Source organism: Euprymna scolopes, chromosome 10 (assembly GCF_053919585.1).
Source record: "Euprymna scolopes isolate OS-2025 chromosome 10, ASM5391958v1, whole genome shotgun sequence".
In the NCBI taxonomy this organism is placed as follows: domain Eukaryota; kingdom Metazoa; phylum Mollusca; class Cephalopoda; order Sepiida; family Sepiolidae; genus Euprymna; species Euprymna scolopes.
The window spans coordinates 119,819,556-119,839,751 of NC_136491.1; the positions used below are offsets into that span (position 1 = coordinate 119,819,556).

The following is a 20,196-nucleotide window of genomic DNA, read 5'->3' on the forward strand; positions in this document are numbered from 1 at the left end:
ACAAATTATAATCAGTCGGCGTTCAAAACCATGTTTTCTACCGAGTCAGCAATGTAGGTTCCTACTTAACGAAATTGGGGGTGCATCTCTCCCAGTGAATTAACACGCCTCCAGATACCAACCTGGAAATTTCTACGTCTCAACGTTAAACAAAAGAAATCAATAAGTTGCTCCTACTGCTTCTTGGAAGATTTTTAAAGCATTTTCAACCTAAAATTCTGGTGATGATGGTGTCACAATAAAAAACAGCGATTTCCGAGCAGACATTTAACTAGTTCATTGCTAGATTTTTTCTTTAAACAACATTGTGATCTCTTATATTAACCGGCGCGAATTAAGATTAACAGAAAACAGCTGGTAAGTGAATGAGAGACCAAATTTCAACTCCCGTACACTCCGCCGACTTCAACGACTCTCACCGATTCCACTCGTCCGCCGCAAACGAAGAGTAAATTATATTATTATACAAACTTAATCAATGGACAGACGCATGTACCTGTGGCGGGTAAGTATAAGAAATACTACCGCCATCATCATCACCACCACCGTCACTACTACTACTACTACTACTACTACTACTACTACTACTACTACACCAAATTGTTTTCTTATTGTCCTCTCTATTCTTCTTCCTTCTTTTCGACAAATCAAATTAAAGACAGAAATAAAAAAAAGCAAATAGAAAATACAAAAGAAAGTAAGGAAGAGGCAAAAAAGTGGTTCCGGCGAATTCACGTCACCTTCGTATAAACACTTCCCAAAGCATTACAAAATGGTCGCAATTGCAACCACATAAACTGGTGGCCCAGATATGACGAAAAACGCATTTTCGTTTCAGAGAAAATAATTTAATTACATGAATTATTTGAATGACATATTTTTTTTTTATATAAAGGATGTTCTGACTATTTTTTTTTTGTTTTTTTTGCAAATCTTTTCTCAGAGGTTGAAATGCGTCGCTAAACTGATGCGATTGTGTCCGCTTGTCGTTTCTGTTCGTCGACAGGGGGCGCAGGTACCATTATTTCCGGCACGCGTTTCGCAAAAAGTGTGCGATAAATCCGTCTCCTCTGATACGGCTGGAGTTCATCGTTGACTTCGGCGACTGCTGCGGCTCGTTTGTTCGCGTCTGACCCATCGAGGCTTTGATCGTCGTCATCTTTCATAATGAGGGTCCTCCTAGTTAGGAGGTTGGTCAATTCTCGGAGGCAGGGCATCAAGTTCTTGAGACAATTTGCACAGAAGTCGTGCGCCGACGTTTGCGAGCAACAATAATCGGAGAAATGTTTGGCTTTCGGTAGCCTGGAACAGGAGCCACATACCGCCTCCCTGGCTGATCCTCGCGGGCACTGGGCCACTGTGGTACCGAGTAAAATCAGTTGACCCGCTGTTAAGAGACAAAATATCTTCATTACAGAAGAGCCGGTCGCCGGAGAATGTTTGAAAGACATCTGTAAAAATATTAAAAGAAAGAAATTATTTTTCATAATAGTGAATAGAGGGAAATGAAAAGAATACAAATCATTGAAATAACTATACATGGTAACTACTGAAACATGAAACTATACATAACCGACAAACTAAATAACTAACTAAACAAATAAATAAAATAAAAAGGATTGCGGAAATGAATATGAATTAAAGTGTTTAAGTAAAAATAGGATTATTATGTGTAAAAACTAAATTATAAAGAATGCTACATCTAAGGGTAATAAATCTGTCATTAACATATATAGCGATTTTAAGAGACCTAAAAAAAGAAAAAGTTATTTTGGCAGTTAACTATTAAATAAAAAAAGAGGATTACGATATTTCTATAAAATATACAAGGTTATAAAAGTATATTGGGTTACATTACGTTTTCTATACCGTGCTACAGCAAAATAAAGTCAGTATGGAGAATAATGGTTTTATACTTGAAATATTTAGAACAAATGATAAGTAATAAGAACCAACATAAGAAATTAAAATATTATTTCGAACATGGAAATATTATGTGTGTTTTTATCAACAATAATGTTAAAAAAATGTTCAAAGGCGATACTCAAAAGCGAGCAGGCAACGATCGAGTTTGAAAAAAAAAATGCTCTTTAAAGCGACCCGCTTCACCATGATCTAGCAGAAAATGTCTACTTGTGCACTACTGGAACGAGTTCACATTTTTTTTGTTGTTGGAAAACGGGACCAAATCGATAATAAATATGTGTTATTTTATTAATGCGTGTTTAAAAAAAAATTTTTTAGTGTTTTTTTTAAAAATAAATCTAAGAAACTAGAGTTTCTTTTAAAACTTTAAGAAGAAAAAAGTTTCTTTTTAAAAAATAAAATAGACATGTTTTATATTTTAATAAGACATGATTACGCATTATTGAAATGCATGTGAATTTTGAGAAAACTATTTTTTTCCCCGAATTTTAAATTCGTAATAAAAATAACAATAAAACAACACGCTTTATTTTCGATTCGCTCCTGCAATTGCATTTGTCTGTTCCTGCTATGCACTCTTCCCAGATCCAAACAGAAAACCCCAAAAAGTGAATCCACCCGAGTAGTACACAAGTACGAAAAAATTATATAATTTTGGTTGGAGTATAGAAATAACGGTCTGGTCTTTTTGATAATAAAATTAAAACTGAACTCACAAGAGAATGACTGAAGCTGAATATATAGGTTTGTAATGACCTCTTACCATCCTCCTACTACCATTCTTGACCATAAATATCAATTACTGATCTTCATTCATGTTAGCCACAGTATCCCTCGAAGCGGAACTCACAAATCGTAAGTATTACTCCCATCTTCCTCATTTCTTTTTTACAGTAAGTTGGGGATACCGGAAGTAACACAGCTGACACAAAATATATTTTCAAAAACTGATTAACTTTAATATGAAAATACATAAAAAAATGCAACAAAAACATGTTAAGTAGTTATGCATTTAACTGAATTTAATTAAAATACAAAATACTTCAATGTAATTAATATTAACAATAGAACGTTTAGGTGTTTACATTAAAATGGGAAACGTTTAGCTCGGATGCTATCAGATGCTGTAATGGTAAGAAAAATAAAACTGAAGTCTATTGCTCTTATGACACTGATTGGCCGTAATTGTAGCGAATATTAATAAAATATAGATATACCAGAAAAAAATTATCTACTTCATAGTATTTAAAATATTTTGAATAAATAACTAGTAATGAAGCGGAAATAGGTAATTAAAAATAATATCATATATCTTAATCAACCGTTATGAATGATGGATTGTAAAACCGGAAGTACTACGGTAAATGTAAACACCTTCATTATGAGCATGGCAAAAAAGCAGTATACACACACACACATATAGCTTAACGCGTAGGAGGAAAAGAGAGGGTTCAATTCTACAAGAGGAGACTTATCTGGATAATGCCAAGCTCAACAATTATTATTGGAGCTTATACAATAGAGCAACAAGTGTATGAAATGAAATCACAAGACTATATATTGGTGGATATAGAATGGATCATTTATTGAATAATGGAATACAAGCAAAATTTGGGGGATACAAGGGACTCTTTATGCCAGGGCATTTCGAAGCCTAATGCTTATAAGAAGAGTAGAGAAGGTGCTAGGTAGCATGGTGGAGATGCGGCGTCTAACGTAGAGTTCATTAGGGGTAGTCTAGTATATATATATATATATATATATATATATATATATATATATATATATATATACTAGACTACCTACCTTGTGTCAGGTCATGTCATATGCTACTGGTACCATGTAACCCAGTACTACCTGCCTCATGGTCGGGTCACCGGCGACTAAACTGGTTCCCCCACCAGACTTGTTTAGTAAGGAGGGCGGCTAGTCTCCCTGGAGGATTAAAAACAAGACCTTCCAAAGGGCGAATGAACTCTTTTTCTGGATCAACGGCCAACTAGCACCGTGTATATTTGTGTGTGTGTATATGTGTATTGGGGTGGAGAGGGCTCCCGTAAGCCGTGGTCAAGGCAACCTTTCTAGGAGAAGCAAATCTCTGATTTAAAAAACCATAAAGCGGGAGACCAGTACCCGCATTAAGCTGGTCTGCAGTTTAACTTGTTGCTGGCTATCTTGCTCTTGCTTGTTGCTGGATCTCAAAATTTTGAACCGAGAGAGTGACTTAGCTGTCGTACAAAGCTAAGACTCTGTAACATCATCTTTGTATAGATACTCCCGCAGGCATTTGGGCTCATGGATTTTAAATGTCTGAGGGAGTGGCACTCGTCTGACAAGACGTTGCAATCATCATATATATATATATATATATATATATAAGAGAGGGAGAGAGAGAGAGAGAGACATTGGTCTTTATTAAAGAGTTGAAAATGCTAGCGTAAGTCTAAAAATATCAATAGCAAAAAAAAAAAAAAACAATAGAAAAAAAAACAAGGAAAAGTGTGAGCGCTATCAATATTCATTATAATATGACTTCATTTCCATTTGTAAAATATCAGCTCTAAAATGAGTTAAACCTTAGGTTCGCTAAATTATAAGCGATTGTCCGACGTTAACAAAGATGGCGACCTGTTGTTACACCGGAAAAGCCCGCGATGTTGACGTCATTACACGGTCGTATACCAATCTGCAAATGTATCTACGAAAGATCATTGATTCTATACTTTACGACGCCATCTTGGATTTAAAAAAATGTACGACATATTTGATTATATGTTTTAGTCGGATTGAAGCTTCTGATTTGATGTTGAAACCGAAAGCAATATATTAACAATCGGGTTTTATTAAAAGTAGAAATCTAGCCGGCGGCATACGGTAAATCGTTAGCAACTTTGCTGTTGTATTAAAAAAAAGTCTATACGAATTGAGAAGGCGGATAATGTACTTTTCACTGGGAATATCATTAGCGGAACCCATGGTTATGCGTAGGATTTTGTTCTAAAATTTCTATTGTATAATTTGTATATTTATTAAATGTTTTGAAGAAGATGATGTAAAAAATGTTTTCTATGTAGGATATGCATTTTTTACATCATTAGCTTAATAATATATACGTAGGCACATATCATAATTCATTTCTTCTCACCAGCTTCCATAATAACTGCCCGCCAGCTTATCTCTATTCATCTCGCTTCATATATATATACGGTAGTAGTTGAATATATGCTTAAGTCCGAAATTGAATGAATCGAGACACATTCAAACCCCCACCACTAATTCCGTTCGCAACCAAATTTCAAACAGGTTATATACTTGGATAGAACACCTCATTAGCTACATTTTGAAAAAAAAAATTCGAAAATTGGTTCAGTAGAAAAAATGTTACAACAAAATATGTGGGTTCACAAACAGGAGAGTAAGTACATAAGTGACTAACGCTTTTTTTTATTTTGCATAACTTTTTTTGTATATAAATATTTTTTATTGCGATTTTGCCAATATGACATGTTAGCGTTATGGTTAGAGTACCGGGGGTTGGTGGAAAGATTTTAGGTTCAATCCCGTGTATCGTTTTTTTATAAGTAAAAAAACGAACTTTTTTTTTAATAACTAATTTTTTTTAACTCTCCTTATGATTTTATAGTAAAAAATGGTGAATTTATCGATTAAAAATATTAGTGAATTCTATGATATACATATTCTTTGAATGAACTCAAATTTTTCGTTATCACATTTGATGAAAAATATAGTCCCATTTTGGCAATGCGTCTGACCAATGATGCTTTTGAACGCGCGACCAGCACTGCGATGTCATAACCATCAATCTGGCCATAAATATTCCTATTTTTAAACTCCTTTAAAAGAGGATTCAGCATACAGTTCCATAGTAAAGGTGATAAAATCCCACTTTGGGGGTTTCATTTAACTACTTCCCTTTTAACAGTTACCCTCAGTAGTTCTACTTGAACTGTTCTGTGCCTCACCATATACTCAATCCATCGGATGAGTACTAGTGGCACATTGAGTTCTCGTAGCGACTTGAACATACTACTGAAGGGTATGTTGTCAAAAGCTCCAACGATATCTAAAAAGACACCGAGTGACATCTTCTTTTTTGTTAGTTTACGCTCTATACAGATTACGAATTCATGAACCGCAGTCTCGGTAGAGACCCTGGATCGGAACTACTGTGATTGAATGATAAATATTGCATAAATGTGTGTTTGAGAGCTAATTTTTTTTTTGATAATCATTAATAAATATTATAAATTTATATATTAATACAATAGCAATGCCTGAAAAAATCATGGATTATATGGAAAAATGCGCGCATGAAAAGTAATATTCTTAAGATTTTATTAAACCTGGAAAAGTAAAGGACAAGAAATTCAACCTGGAAAAGTAAAGAACAAGATATTCTAGTAAAGTAAAAAATAAGAATTTTTTAGACTTAAAATATTGCAGCTAAAAATAAAATTTGAATATTGATAAATATTTTATTTATTATTGGCATATGTTGTTGTTTATTGTTGAGTTAGAAATAATTAAATGATCCTAATTATGATATAATAAAATTATTAATTTTTATGTAAATTATAAAATTATTAATTCCATCTACTAACTAACTAATGAATTAATTTTATTCAAACAATTTTCACTACATAAATATATGCAAATAATAGGGGGGAAATAAGTTCAATCCAGCGACTGACACCCTTTCTAACTCAACAATAAACAACAACATATGCCAATAATAAATAAAATATTTATCAATATTCAAATTTTATTTTTAGCTGCAATATTTTAAGTCTAAAAAATTCTTATTTTTTACTTTACTAGAATATCTTGTTCTTTACTTTTCCAGGTTGAATTTCTTGTCCTTTACTTTTCCAGGTTTAATAAAATCTTAAGAATATTACTTTTCATGCGCGCATTTTTCCATATAATATATACATTACCGTTTTATCTGCTTAGTTAAACATGTTTTGGTTACCGAATCGTATCAACGATCCAGTAACTTCATCAGACAGAAATGGTTTTTATGATTGGAAAAACGATATTAGAAGAAACAGAAAAAAAAGAAAAAAAAGAAGGGAAATTTCAATTCTGATTCGAGAACATTTAAGTTTTAAGATTTAATAAACATTGGAAAGGGGTGAGGTGGAGTTTTAAATATTCAACAAGACACGGATAGGAGTAGAGGAAGGGAGAGAGAGAGAAGGTGGAAAAGAAGGGAAGGGTGTAAAATGCGTAAGACTTTGAAGGCGGGTGGGGGAAAGAAAGAGAGAGATAAGAACTAAAGAGAAAAAGGGAAAGACAATGTAGATTGAGGGGCATGGTTCGCAGTAACTAAAATGCGTCCTGTCAAAGTAAGCTTAGTTACATCCAACTTAAGTGCATTTACCTATTTAAATGCATTGGCTATAAACCTCTCAGGATAGAAGATTCTCTACCCGGCTAAAAGGAGCAAAATATAGAACAAAAAAGATAAGAGTAAAGTTACAATTTATTACATTATCTTATCAATAAGGATTATGGAAAAAATCTCTTTAGGCCATGAGGTAAAAAAGTTTCTTTCTCATTTCCTTTTTCTATAATCCTTATTGACCTGGTATTGTAATAAAGTTCCCTTTTAACATTACTCTTTTTTATTGTATTTTATCTCTGTATATATAGTCATCCAAACAGACTGTTTCGCTATATCACAGCTCTTCAGTGCGGCTAGACTAGCAACTACACCAAGCCAAGATTGAAGCCCGACTCTCTATGCGACACTCGGCGCTTCTAATCGTTACGCGCTATTTTGCTGCTAAGATGCATCTGCGAAATTTCAATGATTAAACATTACCCAAACAACCTAAGCTCGATTTCTTTACACAAAGATCACACACACACACACATATATATATATATATATATATATATATATATATATATATATATATATATATATATATATATATATATATATGTGTGTGTGTGTATGTGTGTGTGCATATATATATATATGTATATATGTTAGATAATAGCAGGGTTAAAAGTGGTAATTAGCTATTATCTATATATATACATATATATATATATATGTATATATATATATATATATATATATATATATATATATTTCTGGTGATAAGTGGACAACAGTAGTAACCTTTCTAAGCTAAGAATAGAAATATTGTTTCGGTAAAATAACTTTTGAAAGTCAATTATGTAAATAGTTAAGTGATGTGTTTATAGATTTAGAAATCCAAAACAATAATTGATAAGTGACACAGTTCACGCCACATTTAGATAGGTTACCGGAGGTTACGTTACGGAGACGGGTCCTTTAATCAGCTACGTCAACGGAACTGACAGGTCAAAAAGATTAGAGCCGAGAGTTAGGATTTTGTCACTAAGGTGTGCAGACGCGCCCCAGAAAGCCGGGAAGCGAGGCTAGACGAAATAAGCATGTAGACGCAGCAGACTCCAGTGAAACACTGAGATATCTTAAATAAATTTATATTTTAAAATATCAAGTATTTGTCAATCGTCGTTTCGTGTCAGTATGGTGGACAGTCATCACAGACCCCAGCAGCAGGAAGACAAAGGACCTCTGGACAGAAAGGTATGAAGCATAATTCTTCTTCCATATATATCATCTCCGCTATGTTATATATATATATATATATATATATATATATATATATATATATATATATATATATATAACTGTGTTCAGCTTCCGTTCTGTCTCAACTTGGATCTTCCGACCACTCTGTTGTATCAGTTAAGATAAAAATGAAATGTAATAAGTCATGAGATGTACTTCTCCATCGTACAGTATATCGACACTCTATGCCTGACTGAGATAGCTTTCGTACATTTATATCAGATCTACCATTGCGTTCTCTGTTTAAAAAGGATGTGCCCTCTACAGTATCAGACCTGTCGGAATGGCTAATTGTAGGTATAGACCGTTTCATACGCTCGAAAAAATTCCAGCAAAAACCTAACAGCCAGCAGTGGTTCTCTCCAGAATGTACTGCTGCCATTGCGCACAGAAATCACTTTTTCATTGCTTTCAACATAATAGATATACTGAGACTAAAGCCGCTTTCAGAACTGCCAGCAACCACCGTAAAAAAGTAAAAAAGAATGCAAGAGAGTTGTATACTCAGTCCGTCAAGTCCAAAGCAGCTGAGCAGCGGCTTGGTACCCACCAGTTTTGGCAAATAGCAAACAGAATCCTGAACAGAAGCGTGTGTTCTATCCTATCATAAATGGGCCTGAGGTAATCTCGTCAGCATCAGACAAAGCGAAACTCTTTGCCAAGAACTTTGCAGCTAATTCTACCCTTTGCGATCAAGGCCGCCAACCCCCAATATTTCCTCCTGTATCAGAACACACGCTATGTGATATACAAATATCTGTACGTGATGTTGCAAAGCTAATCAAAAACCTTGATTCCAGTAAAGCAACTGGCCTTTACGGTATTCCAATTATAGTACTCAAAAGATTTCAACCGGAACTAGCGGCCATTCTTACAAAACTGTTTACACATTGTCTTAAGGAGAATTGCTTCCCATCACCCTGGAAAATCTCATCAGTATGCCCTGTATTTAAGAATTCAGGTGATCACTCATCTCCCTCTCAGTACAGGCCAATAAGTCTCCTGTGCGTCATGAGTAAGTTTCTGGAATCTGTGTTAAATAGAGAAGTAATCAACCATCTCAGCAAGAATAACCTTCTTAGTGACACACAATATGGTTTCCGTTCTGCTAGATCTACAGCACATGTGCTTACAGTTATATCTCATAGGATTAGCGAATCTCTCGACGGAGGCTTCCTTTCTAGGGGAATTGCTCTGACATATAAAAAGCCCATGATAGAGTATGGTATAAATGTTTACTTCACAAGATCTCCAGCTACGGTATAGCTGGAAAGTTTTCTCAATTATTAAGAGTAGTGGTTCATGGGCAGAAATCAGAAGCTCACAGTATTAATTCCGGAGTCCCTCAGAGGCCTATCCTGGACCCAACTCTCTTCCTGATCTACATCAATGATCTTCCAAATCACATCCTAAGATCATTCATATACATTTATGATGATGACACTACCATCTATGACAGAACATCAAAGGCCATAAATGTCCAAGTTCTATCTGATTCTCTCTCCTCTGATCTTGAGTATGTGGTGCAATGGAGAAAGAAGTGGTTCAATTATTAAATCATTTCTCTCTGATAGGTTCATAAGAGTAGTAGTTGATGGGCAGAAATCAGAAGCTCACAGTATTAATGCTGGAGTCCCTCAGGGGCTTATCCTGGGCCCAACTCTCTTCCTGATCTACATTAATGATCTTCCAAATCACATCCTTACATCATTCGTAGACATTTATGCTGATGACACTACTATCTATGGTAGCACATCTAAAACCGTAAACGACCAAGTTCTCTCCAATTCTCTCTCCTCTGATCTTGAGCAATGGGAAAAGAGGTTGCTCGTTACTTTTAATGCATCTAAACCAAGCTCTTACATCATTAACGCTCCTCTGATCTTGAGCAAGTGATACAATGGGGAAAGAGGTGACTTGTTACTTTTAATGCATCTAAAACCAAGCTCTTACATCATCTTTACATCATCAACGCTCTGATCCCATCTCGTATCAATTGAAACGAATGGCTCTCGTCTTGGGGAGGTCTCATGTTTTGACAAGCTTCTGGGCTTGACCTTTATTCCTGATCTTAAATGGAACACATACATTAAATCCGTTGCCAAGGCCGCTGAAAAAAATGGTGGGATCCTTCTATCGATCCAGTAGATATCTCACTGCTGATGCAATTCTCTATCTATATAAGAGCCAGACACGCCCAAGGATGGAGTACTGTTGCCACATCTGGGTAGGAGCTGCTAGAAAGGACTTATCCTGCCTTGATACAGTTCAAAATAGACTTCGTAGCCTCGTAGGGGGTGTCCTTTTCTCTTCCCTTTTTCATGGCAAGTGCTCGACTGAGCTCCAATCTATGGTCCCCTCGCCAAACTTTCACAAGAAACACCCGTCTAGCAGAAACCACTATCAACAATTTCCACCACTCTTTATCTGTGCCTAAAACTTAACGTAGATTCCATGAACAAAGCTTCTTCCTTAGAACTGCACGCCTATGAAATTGTCTACCGTTTTCCTGCTTTCCAACTGACTACAATATGGTTGTCTTCAAGTCTAACGTAAATAAGTTTTTGATGAGCCGTTCCATATAAGTTAACAAATTTACCGAATTTCCATCACTAACAATTACTATATTATCCAATTTCTACTGTACACTTTTAACTCTTATCCTCGAGTGGCTTCTGGGCCGCGATAAGTGGTGATGCCTACGTGAAAAAAGATAATATATATATGTGTATGTATATATATATATATATATATATATATATATATATATATATATATAAACACTGTGTATCGCTTTATTGCAGGTCAAAATTTTTTTTTATTTTGAAATTACTATGAAACGCAGAGAAGTGAAATTTGGTACACTAGAGAAGCATAAGAAAGTGCCTTATTTCCATGATTTTTGTGGAAATTGAACAAATATTTTGAAAATTATGTTAATTTTTCTATTTTCTGGTAATTTTAAGTGTGTATCACTTTATTGCATGTCTTCCAAAATGCCTATAAAGAGTTGATTGACAGTTAGTGAAAAGGAATGTGTTGTTACCGGCCTTGCAAAAGGTTTGTCTCTCATAGATCTAGCCAAGGGGCTTGGAAGAGATCGAAGAACATTGTCGTCATTCGTTGAAAATCCAAATATCAAACCAAGGAAGGACAAAAACGCAAGAAATCAGTTTCTGCTTGTAATGTTAGAAAAATTCGCGGTCAACTTATCAAGCAACTGGGCAGCAAAAGCGCTGCTATATTTGACAAGGCTGGAATGCCTTCCTTGTCCAGAAAGACACGCTGCAATGTCTTAAACGAAATTGTAAGAAGCATTAAGCCCATAGCAAGACCTGTTTTTAAACCAAACTCATAACGAAAAACGTTTCGTTTGGGCTCAGAAATACATGAAAACCAGTTTTGAAAATGTTTTTTCATCGATGAGGTCAGAGCAATCCTTGATGGACCAGATGGAGTTTGGAGTCCTTTTGAATTCTCTACCCCTTATGAATTCCGTCAACAGGGAAGTGGAAGTGTCATGTTTTGGGGATGGAATAATCTGCGATGAACTAATTGGGTCATTTTGAGTGCCAGAAGGTGTCAAACGGACAAGCCATTCATCTTTTATTTTTAAATGATCATTGATGACCTTTCTATTGGCGTGTCATCGCAAATTGATTTTTATGCACGACAATGCGCCATCTCACTCAGCCAAGGCTACGACATCCTATCTTAAGGCATTATACATTAACGGAGAAAATTTGATGACATGGCGACCTTGTTCTTCAGATATAAACCTAATTGAGCAATTATGGTCAATAATAAAGATGAAAGTTTAGGAAGATTTTGGAAATTACCTATAGCATCACATCATCTAAAATCCGCCGATTGACAAAAGGCTATTCAAAGTGATTTTGAAGCGTGGGAGTTATGTTGATAAATAAATATTTCCTTAAACAAAATAATATGAAATTCGTTCTTATATTTGGTTAATATTGTTACTGGATATGTTCTTTATTTCATATAAATAGAAGGGAATAACTAGAAATATGAAGTTAGAAAATTGTTTTAATACATTTTTAGACACTTGCAATAAAGTGATACACACTTAATATTATCAGAAAATAGAAAAATTAGCATAATTCTCAAAATATTTGCTTAAATTCCACAAAGATCATGGAAATAAGACACCTTGTTATGCTCTTCCAGTGTTATACCAAATTTCACTTCTCTGCGTTTCATAGCAATTTCAAATTAGGAAATATTGACCTGCAATAAAGCGAACAAAGAGTTTATATATATATATATATATATATATATATATATATATATATATATATATATATATATAGTGGATACAAAAATATCGATATAAAATATAAGCAACAAAACACCAATAGCTATAATAAAATTAAAAATAGAAGAAAAAGAAATATAATTTGGTATACGGCCCCATACAATCAAATATTAAAAACAAAACCTGGCAAGAAATTTCTAGATCTTATTGAAAAACACTTTCCCGCAACCAACACCTTACATAAAATTTTCAATAAAAATACATTAAAGTTATCCTACAGCTGCTGCGAAAATTTAGAGATGATAATTAAAGCACATAATAACAACATATTAAATAAAAACAATGTAAACAACAACAAAATAAACAATAAAAAAGTAGACACCATGACAAAAATAAAACTAACACTAGCAGAAATAATAATAATAATAATAATAATAATAATAATAATAATAATAAACCAACCCCGGACAAGAACAACCATACTAGAAATAAAAATACTAATAACGAACAAGATAAATGCAACTGTAGACACCGCACACTTTGCCCACTTCAAAATAAATGTCTAACCAAAAGCGTAGTTTACCGGCCACAATATTTGCGAAAGAAAACCCGAATAACAAGAAATATTACGTAGGTATGACTTCCTTAGATTTCAAAACTCGATATTATGATCACAAAAGAACATTCAACAATAAAAAACACCATATGAAAACAACGCTAGCAAATAAATACTGGGAACTCAAGGAAAGCGGACATTCGCCGGTAGTCAAATGGAAAATAATAAGACAAGCTACCACGTGTAGAGACCAAGACGACCCATGTAGATTATGCCTTTATGAAAAATTTGCTATCCTGTACTTTAAAGAACCCCAACATCTATTAAACTGTAGAAGAGAAATAGCGAACAACTGTGTTCACAAGATAAAATTTACTCTAGGATAGCGATACAAAATAGTTTTAAAACTAACAAAAACAATAGAAAATAAACAAATAAATAAATTAAATAAACGATATGTATGTACATATATATATCTATTATATATATAAATCCGTAATCCTGTCTGTTTGTTTGTTTGTTCGTTCACAATTTGATTAATATATACAAAACTTCCTGCTAAAAACGGTTATCTATATAAATTTTATTTACTATAAGATTTTCTATATAAATAAATAGCATCACGATCAATATATATACACTATATTGAAGGCAATGTACATAATAGAACTAATCTAATTTGCATATTATATTAAAGAAAATCTTTTTAAATAATTCGCTCAATTAAAATTACTGATTATAGTAATGTAATTGATGTAATTGTTCTATTTAAGAATATTATTTAAAGTTAATTTATTTAAATTATTTTAATTCAAGTTATTTTGTACTATTTGCTAAACTGACACATTTTAAGTAATTTTCACTGATATTTCACTTCCGGTTATGAACGGATATAGTTTTTAACCAAATCGAGAGATATGGTTATAAAATGATTTGTTTTAATTATTTATTTTCTATAAATGTAAAAGTTACTAATATTGATAAAAAAAATAAATAATTAGGCTAAGGATGATTTTATTTTTCGACGAAATATTTTAAATCGTTAGCCCTCTATTAAAGTCTCGGCTATGAATGTCGATTCATTGTAAGGTGTGAGCACGTTTACCAAAAGATTAAAATTTATTTCCTACGGACGATTTTAAAATCATTTTCAACTATTCACTTGACTGTCTGAATTTTATTATCGTTTCCATAATACTTTGAAAAAGAAACAAGGTAAAGTAATGCTTTTTATATCAGATATATTCCTACGCGTTTTTTTTTTCACTTTTTTTTTCTTCGATTTTCTTTTGAGAAAGATCTTATGTTTTCCTGTCTGGGTAATTTATTTAGTTGATAATATATATTTGTGTGGGGGAGTTTCGACGTAATTATGTTTTTTTTTTCGGGGGAAGGGGGGTGTCGCTTTATGTCTCAGCGTCACTCAACGAAAAATAATTGCAGAAGTACAAAAATGCCGGTGTTTCTATCTGTTTAGTACTTCTGCAGTTTACGAACCGTGCTATTTTTTTTTTAGATATGATTTACAAGTGTAATTCAATTTTTACCGTATCTTTTGTTTATTAAATTTTTATGTGAAAGTCCTTCCTTTATTAAAAATGGGGTACTTTTTATATACACAACCAAGCATAGTTTATCCGCAAAAATCCTAATTTACATTTTTGGGAGCAACACAAACTGAAAACGGACCTGCACAGTTTTTTTTTTTTACGTAATGTAGAACTTTCGTTTACATTTTTACCAGTGGTACAAGAAATGTCGTTTACCCAGAAGTTTTGGTTTCGAACCTGTAATTACATAAATATTAAAAGAATGCCAATTAGTATTGTGTAATACAAATATATTCGTAGCAAAGCTCGGGTAAATCGGCTAGTTTATATATAAACTAACATTAAAAACCCTAACCTAGATTTAAAACAGGTAAAGAAACTAGATATCCAGGATAAATAGAGCACACACAAAGGAACAGGTCAACCAGAGGTTAAATAGGCCTTTGTCCGATAAGTGCATGTCCATTGGCTGATAGGAAGGGTGCGGTGGATACTAGAAAGCTGATTGGCTAACTAAAATCTCAATAGAAGGTGCGTATATAAAAACAACAGACAACCACAAAATTCGCGCATAAGCCTGAAGAATCCTAGAGTGGATGAAACGCGGAATATTCAGTGTAGCTTAATTGCCATATATATTTTATAACTTACTATATATATATATATATATATATATATATATATATATATATATATATATATGTATTAGAAAACATTTATTTGTTTAGAATCAACTTAGTTCCGACGATATCGGTCATCATTAAGAATGGAATCAATTTGTGTTTTTCTTTTCCTTATTTTCTTTCCTCGTGGCACGGTGTCATTAGAAACTTAAATCTACAAGAATGGCTTTCTAAATAGAAAACCATTCTTAATATGAGGAAAAGGTGTAATTTCACGTTGGCACATTGTGTGAAAGTCATTTTAGGCTAAAAATTATTTTCTTGGCTCAATGAATTCCACACTTTTAGTGAAAGTGTCGTGTTTTTTTTACAGCTGATTGTTTCGACATCTTCCAGTTGCTTACATAACCTGCCAACGACACGAAGTTGCTGGAGATTGGGTCATAAACCTATCTCCAACTAATGTATAATTTTTCACTGCTCAGTCCAGGGTAGTACTATAGTGTCTGTTCTATTTGCATTATACCATTCTCCTAGGCACTACCTTCTCGTTTTGGGGATAAGGTGGTTGTGTAGTGTCTGTTTTACGATCATCATGACATCACCTAGTTATTCCCTTCCTTTTTGGTTTTTGTTTGAAGGTAGTATAGTATATGTTCTGTTTTTTTGTTTGAAGGTAGTATAGTATATGTTCTGTTTTTTTTGTTTGAAGGTAGTATAGTATATGTTCTGTTTTTTTTGTTTGAAGGTAGTATAGTATATGTTCTGTTTTTTTTGTTTGAAGGTAGTATAGTATATGTTCTGTTTTTTTGTTTGAAGATAGTATAGTATACGTTCTGTTTTTTTGTTTGAATGTAGTATAGTATATGTTTTTTTTTTGTTTGAAGGTAGTATAGTATATGTTCTGTTTTTTATGTTTGTTTTTAATCATGTTCACCCCTTACAAAGCATATTGCCACTTGGACATAAGGGGCTACCATTTGGGGCCATGTTTAGGAAAGATTAACAAGATATTTGTTTATGTTACATTTAGACTTCTGCATATCAGTACAGCCAGGGAAGCAGGCAGTAGGACGGCAGTAGGGCGGGTTTGTCAGGGATATGTACATCGAGGGGGTACAAGTGAAACAAGTTCATCACAACACATTCCATTAAAATATTTGTAAAACAGGCAGTGATGCAACATGGCGGTGATGAGACAGGGGCTGGAGCTTAGTTGATAAAGTGGCACCGATTAAATTGACAGTTCTTTTTTGGACTTTATCTAAGAGGGAGAGAGACTACTGGTAGATGCACAGCCCATATGTGGCAACAATACTCCATGCATGGGCGAATGGTGACCTTGTAAAGATACAGGATACTCTCAGGCTTGAGTAGTCTTCTAGCTCGATAAAGGGAACCCACCATCTTTGCAGCAGCGTTTGCAATGTCCTCTATGTATTTGTTCCAGTTTATATTCCCCGCAAATCTTAGGCCGAGGAGTTTGAAGGTAGAATTCTCAGGTAGGGTGCAAAACCAAACTGCTATCCTTACATCATCAACGCTCTGATCCCCAGCTAGCATCAATTGTGATGGATGGCTCTCGTCTGGGCGAGGCTCCGTGTTTTGACAAGCTTCTGGGTTTGACCTTTACTCCTGATCTGAAATGGAACACGTACATCAAGTCTGTTGCCAAGGTCGCTGGAAAGATGGTGGGATCCTTCTACCGCTCCAGAAGATATCTCACTACGGATGCAATTCTCTATCTATATAAAAGCCAAGTACGTCCAAGGATGGAATACTGTTGCCATATCTTGGCAGGAGCTGCTAAAAACAGCCTATCCTGCCTTGACAGAGTACAAAATAGACTTCGTGGCTTAGTGGGGGATGCCCTTTTCTCTACCCTGCAACCTCTATCTCTCACAGAAGAGACGTTGCGAGCCTGTCCTTGTTTTATCGTTATTTCCATGGCAGATGCTCGTCTGAACTCCAATCTCTGGTCCCCCCTCGCCAATCTTTCACGAAAAACACCCGTCTAGCTGAATCTACTGTAAAAAATTTCCCCCACTCTATATCTGTGCCTAAATCAAAACGCGGATTCCATGAACAAAGCTTCTTTCTTAGAACTACGCGCCTGTGGAACTCTGTTCCGTCTGCCTGCTTCCCTCCGGACTACAACTTAGATGTCTTCAAGTCCAATGTTAACAAATTCCTAATGAACCGCCCCCTTAAGTAAACACTTCAGCAAATCTCCTCACTAACTTAATGTACTTGCAATAACCCTTATCCCTGAGTGGCTTCCGGGCCTTGATAAGTGGTGATCACTGTGTAAAAAAAAAAAAAAAAAAAATATTTGTCATGGATATAGGGGATTGGAGAGGCGTCTTGTAATTGTTAAAGGAAAGCAGCTTAGTTTTACTAGCATTAAATGTTACCATCCATTTGTGGCCCCATTCCACTATAGTCTGGAGGTCATTTTCTAACAATTCTGCCATTGTTTTAGATTTATGTACATCTGTTCTTCCCTCATGTATATTATAGAGCGTTATATCATCAGCAAATGTACCCATCTCGGACACAATATTATCAGGGGGGTCGTTTATGAATATCAGGAATAATAATGGTCCAAGGATCGACCTCTGAGGCACTCCCGCATTAATGTTATGCTATTTGAATGTACGTCCGTCAATGACAACCTATAAGCTTCTATTGTCTGAGAAAGATCTAATTATATTTAGTATACGTCCAGTTATATCGTACGATTTAATTTTCATAAGCAGCCTTTTATGCCAGACTTTGTCAAAGGCTTTGGATATATCAAGGGCTACAGTCCAGGCTTCGCCCGCCTTATCCAATAAGTATGGTAAATGCGTTCAGAGATGACTGTTAAAATATGTGCAATAGAACGGCATTACCTGAATCCATACTGTTGTCATCATACCACTTTTCCCAGGCATTACGACCTCCTGTTCTGCTGTCAGGAGATTGTTCTCCCAGGCATTAATTCCTAATTTGAGAGTGTAAAAACTATTATTGGGTTAGACATTAAATAACAATCAATAGATTGATATATAGTAAAATCCTAAAAAGCTCATCCTACATTTAAAATTCGCATTTATCCGATTTCGTAAATCAATCACAATGTTGGATTTAATTTGCTTGCGCTTCGTAAATTACTCGCGTTTTTTTTAAACAAATTCAGTAAAAAAAAAACAAAAAAAAAACAAAAAAAAAACTGTGGCTTTAATAAAAGGTTCAGGGACAATTGCTTGTCACGTGGTTTATTATAATCACGTGACAGGCAATTTTACCTCAACCGTTTATTAAAGCCGCCATTTTCCTCTCTCTTTTCTTCCGTTTGATGGATTACGCACTGCATTTATTGATTTTAAACAAAGGAAAACGACTTATTAAATGGCAACCTTGCAATGTATAATTTACTTGTATACGCAATTTCACCCTCTCGCGTTATTTATGGTTTTGCGTTGATGGACTGTAGTATTAACGGGCACATCTATTCATCTACGTAAGGTAATATTTTTGTAATTATAAATTTAAAATTATATATTCATTTTTTTTTCTGTTTCGCCCCAAATAAAACATATTGTCACTTGGAACGTAAGATGCTAAAATTTGGGATTGTGTCTAATAGGGAACTGTAGGGAGTTGAGCAGCAAGAGGTTTGTTTGCTTTACATTTAAACTTCTGCAGATTATTACAGCCATTGAAGCAGGAAACGGGTGGCATTTTGCTGTCTCTGTCCAGCTTCCCCAGTAGTAATTTGATTTCATTTTAATTTCTTTGTTTTTTTTCTTATACTTTCCTTTTCTTAAATCCAAACTTCCTATAACAAAGCATCAGTTTTTTAAAGTCGTTAATCTATATTATATTTCTTTTTGTTTGTCTGTCTGTCTGTTTGTCTGTTTCTACCTTTTTCGGAAACTACTGGGTCGATCTGACTGAAATTTTGTTTGAATTTTTGTTTTGATAAGGTGCAGTGAACTAAGTATTATGGTACCCGTTTAATGCACAACTACGGATTAATAGAGATTAGTATTTGAAGCAAAAATAATGCAAATTTAAGCATATCTATATTCAACCATCAATTTGACATATAACACTCACTCTAAGTCAATTTTACTTATTTTAACAAGCAAAAGATTTAATTTATAAATAACTAGCAGGGAGACCCAACATTGCCCGGGATTGAATGAAGATCAAGGAATATTTCACATTTCTATATTTTTTATTGGGTGCTAATGCGCTGTTTTTTTTAAATCGTATTTCCAAGTTTAATTAAAGTTTTATGATATGTTTTTTATTCAATTGTAAGGTTAAAGTACAGAATAGGTACAAAACACCCTCCCCTCCCCATATTAAGAACGACTTTTTAAATAATAATGTTATTATTTCAGCACGGATCAATAAGTGCACTAGTACCTTTTATTGTAATCGAAATCCGTGAAATCGCCGGGAGGAAGCTTCATATGCATCCATGCAGTAACTTAGTCCAAAATATGTTATTTTACATTGGACTCTAGAGAACCTACTGTTTCTTTTATAAACTTATTTTATATAAACTTCTTTCTAGTTAACGAAAAATAAAAACATTAAGAAATTTACGTGTG

At 34.2% G+C, this 20,196-nt stretch overlaps 1 protein-coding gene across 1 annotated transcript in view; it reads right to left on the reverse strand.

Annotated features, from left to right (window-relative positions):
- Nucleotides 1–826: 826 nt before the first annotated feature.
- LOC145286248 (uncharacterized) overlaps nucleotides 827–20,196 on the reverse strand; it is a 51,768-nt gene continuing 32,398 nt past the window's right edge. Inside the window, exon 2 of the mRNA XM_080135068.1 lies at nucleotides 827–1,451. Within this exon, the coding sequence (XP_079991194.1) occupies nucleotides 1,180–1,451 (272 nt within the window). The 3' untranslated portion in view covers nucleotides 827–1,179. The remainder of the gene's footprint in view (nucleotides 1,452–20,196) is intronic.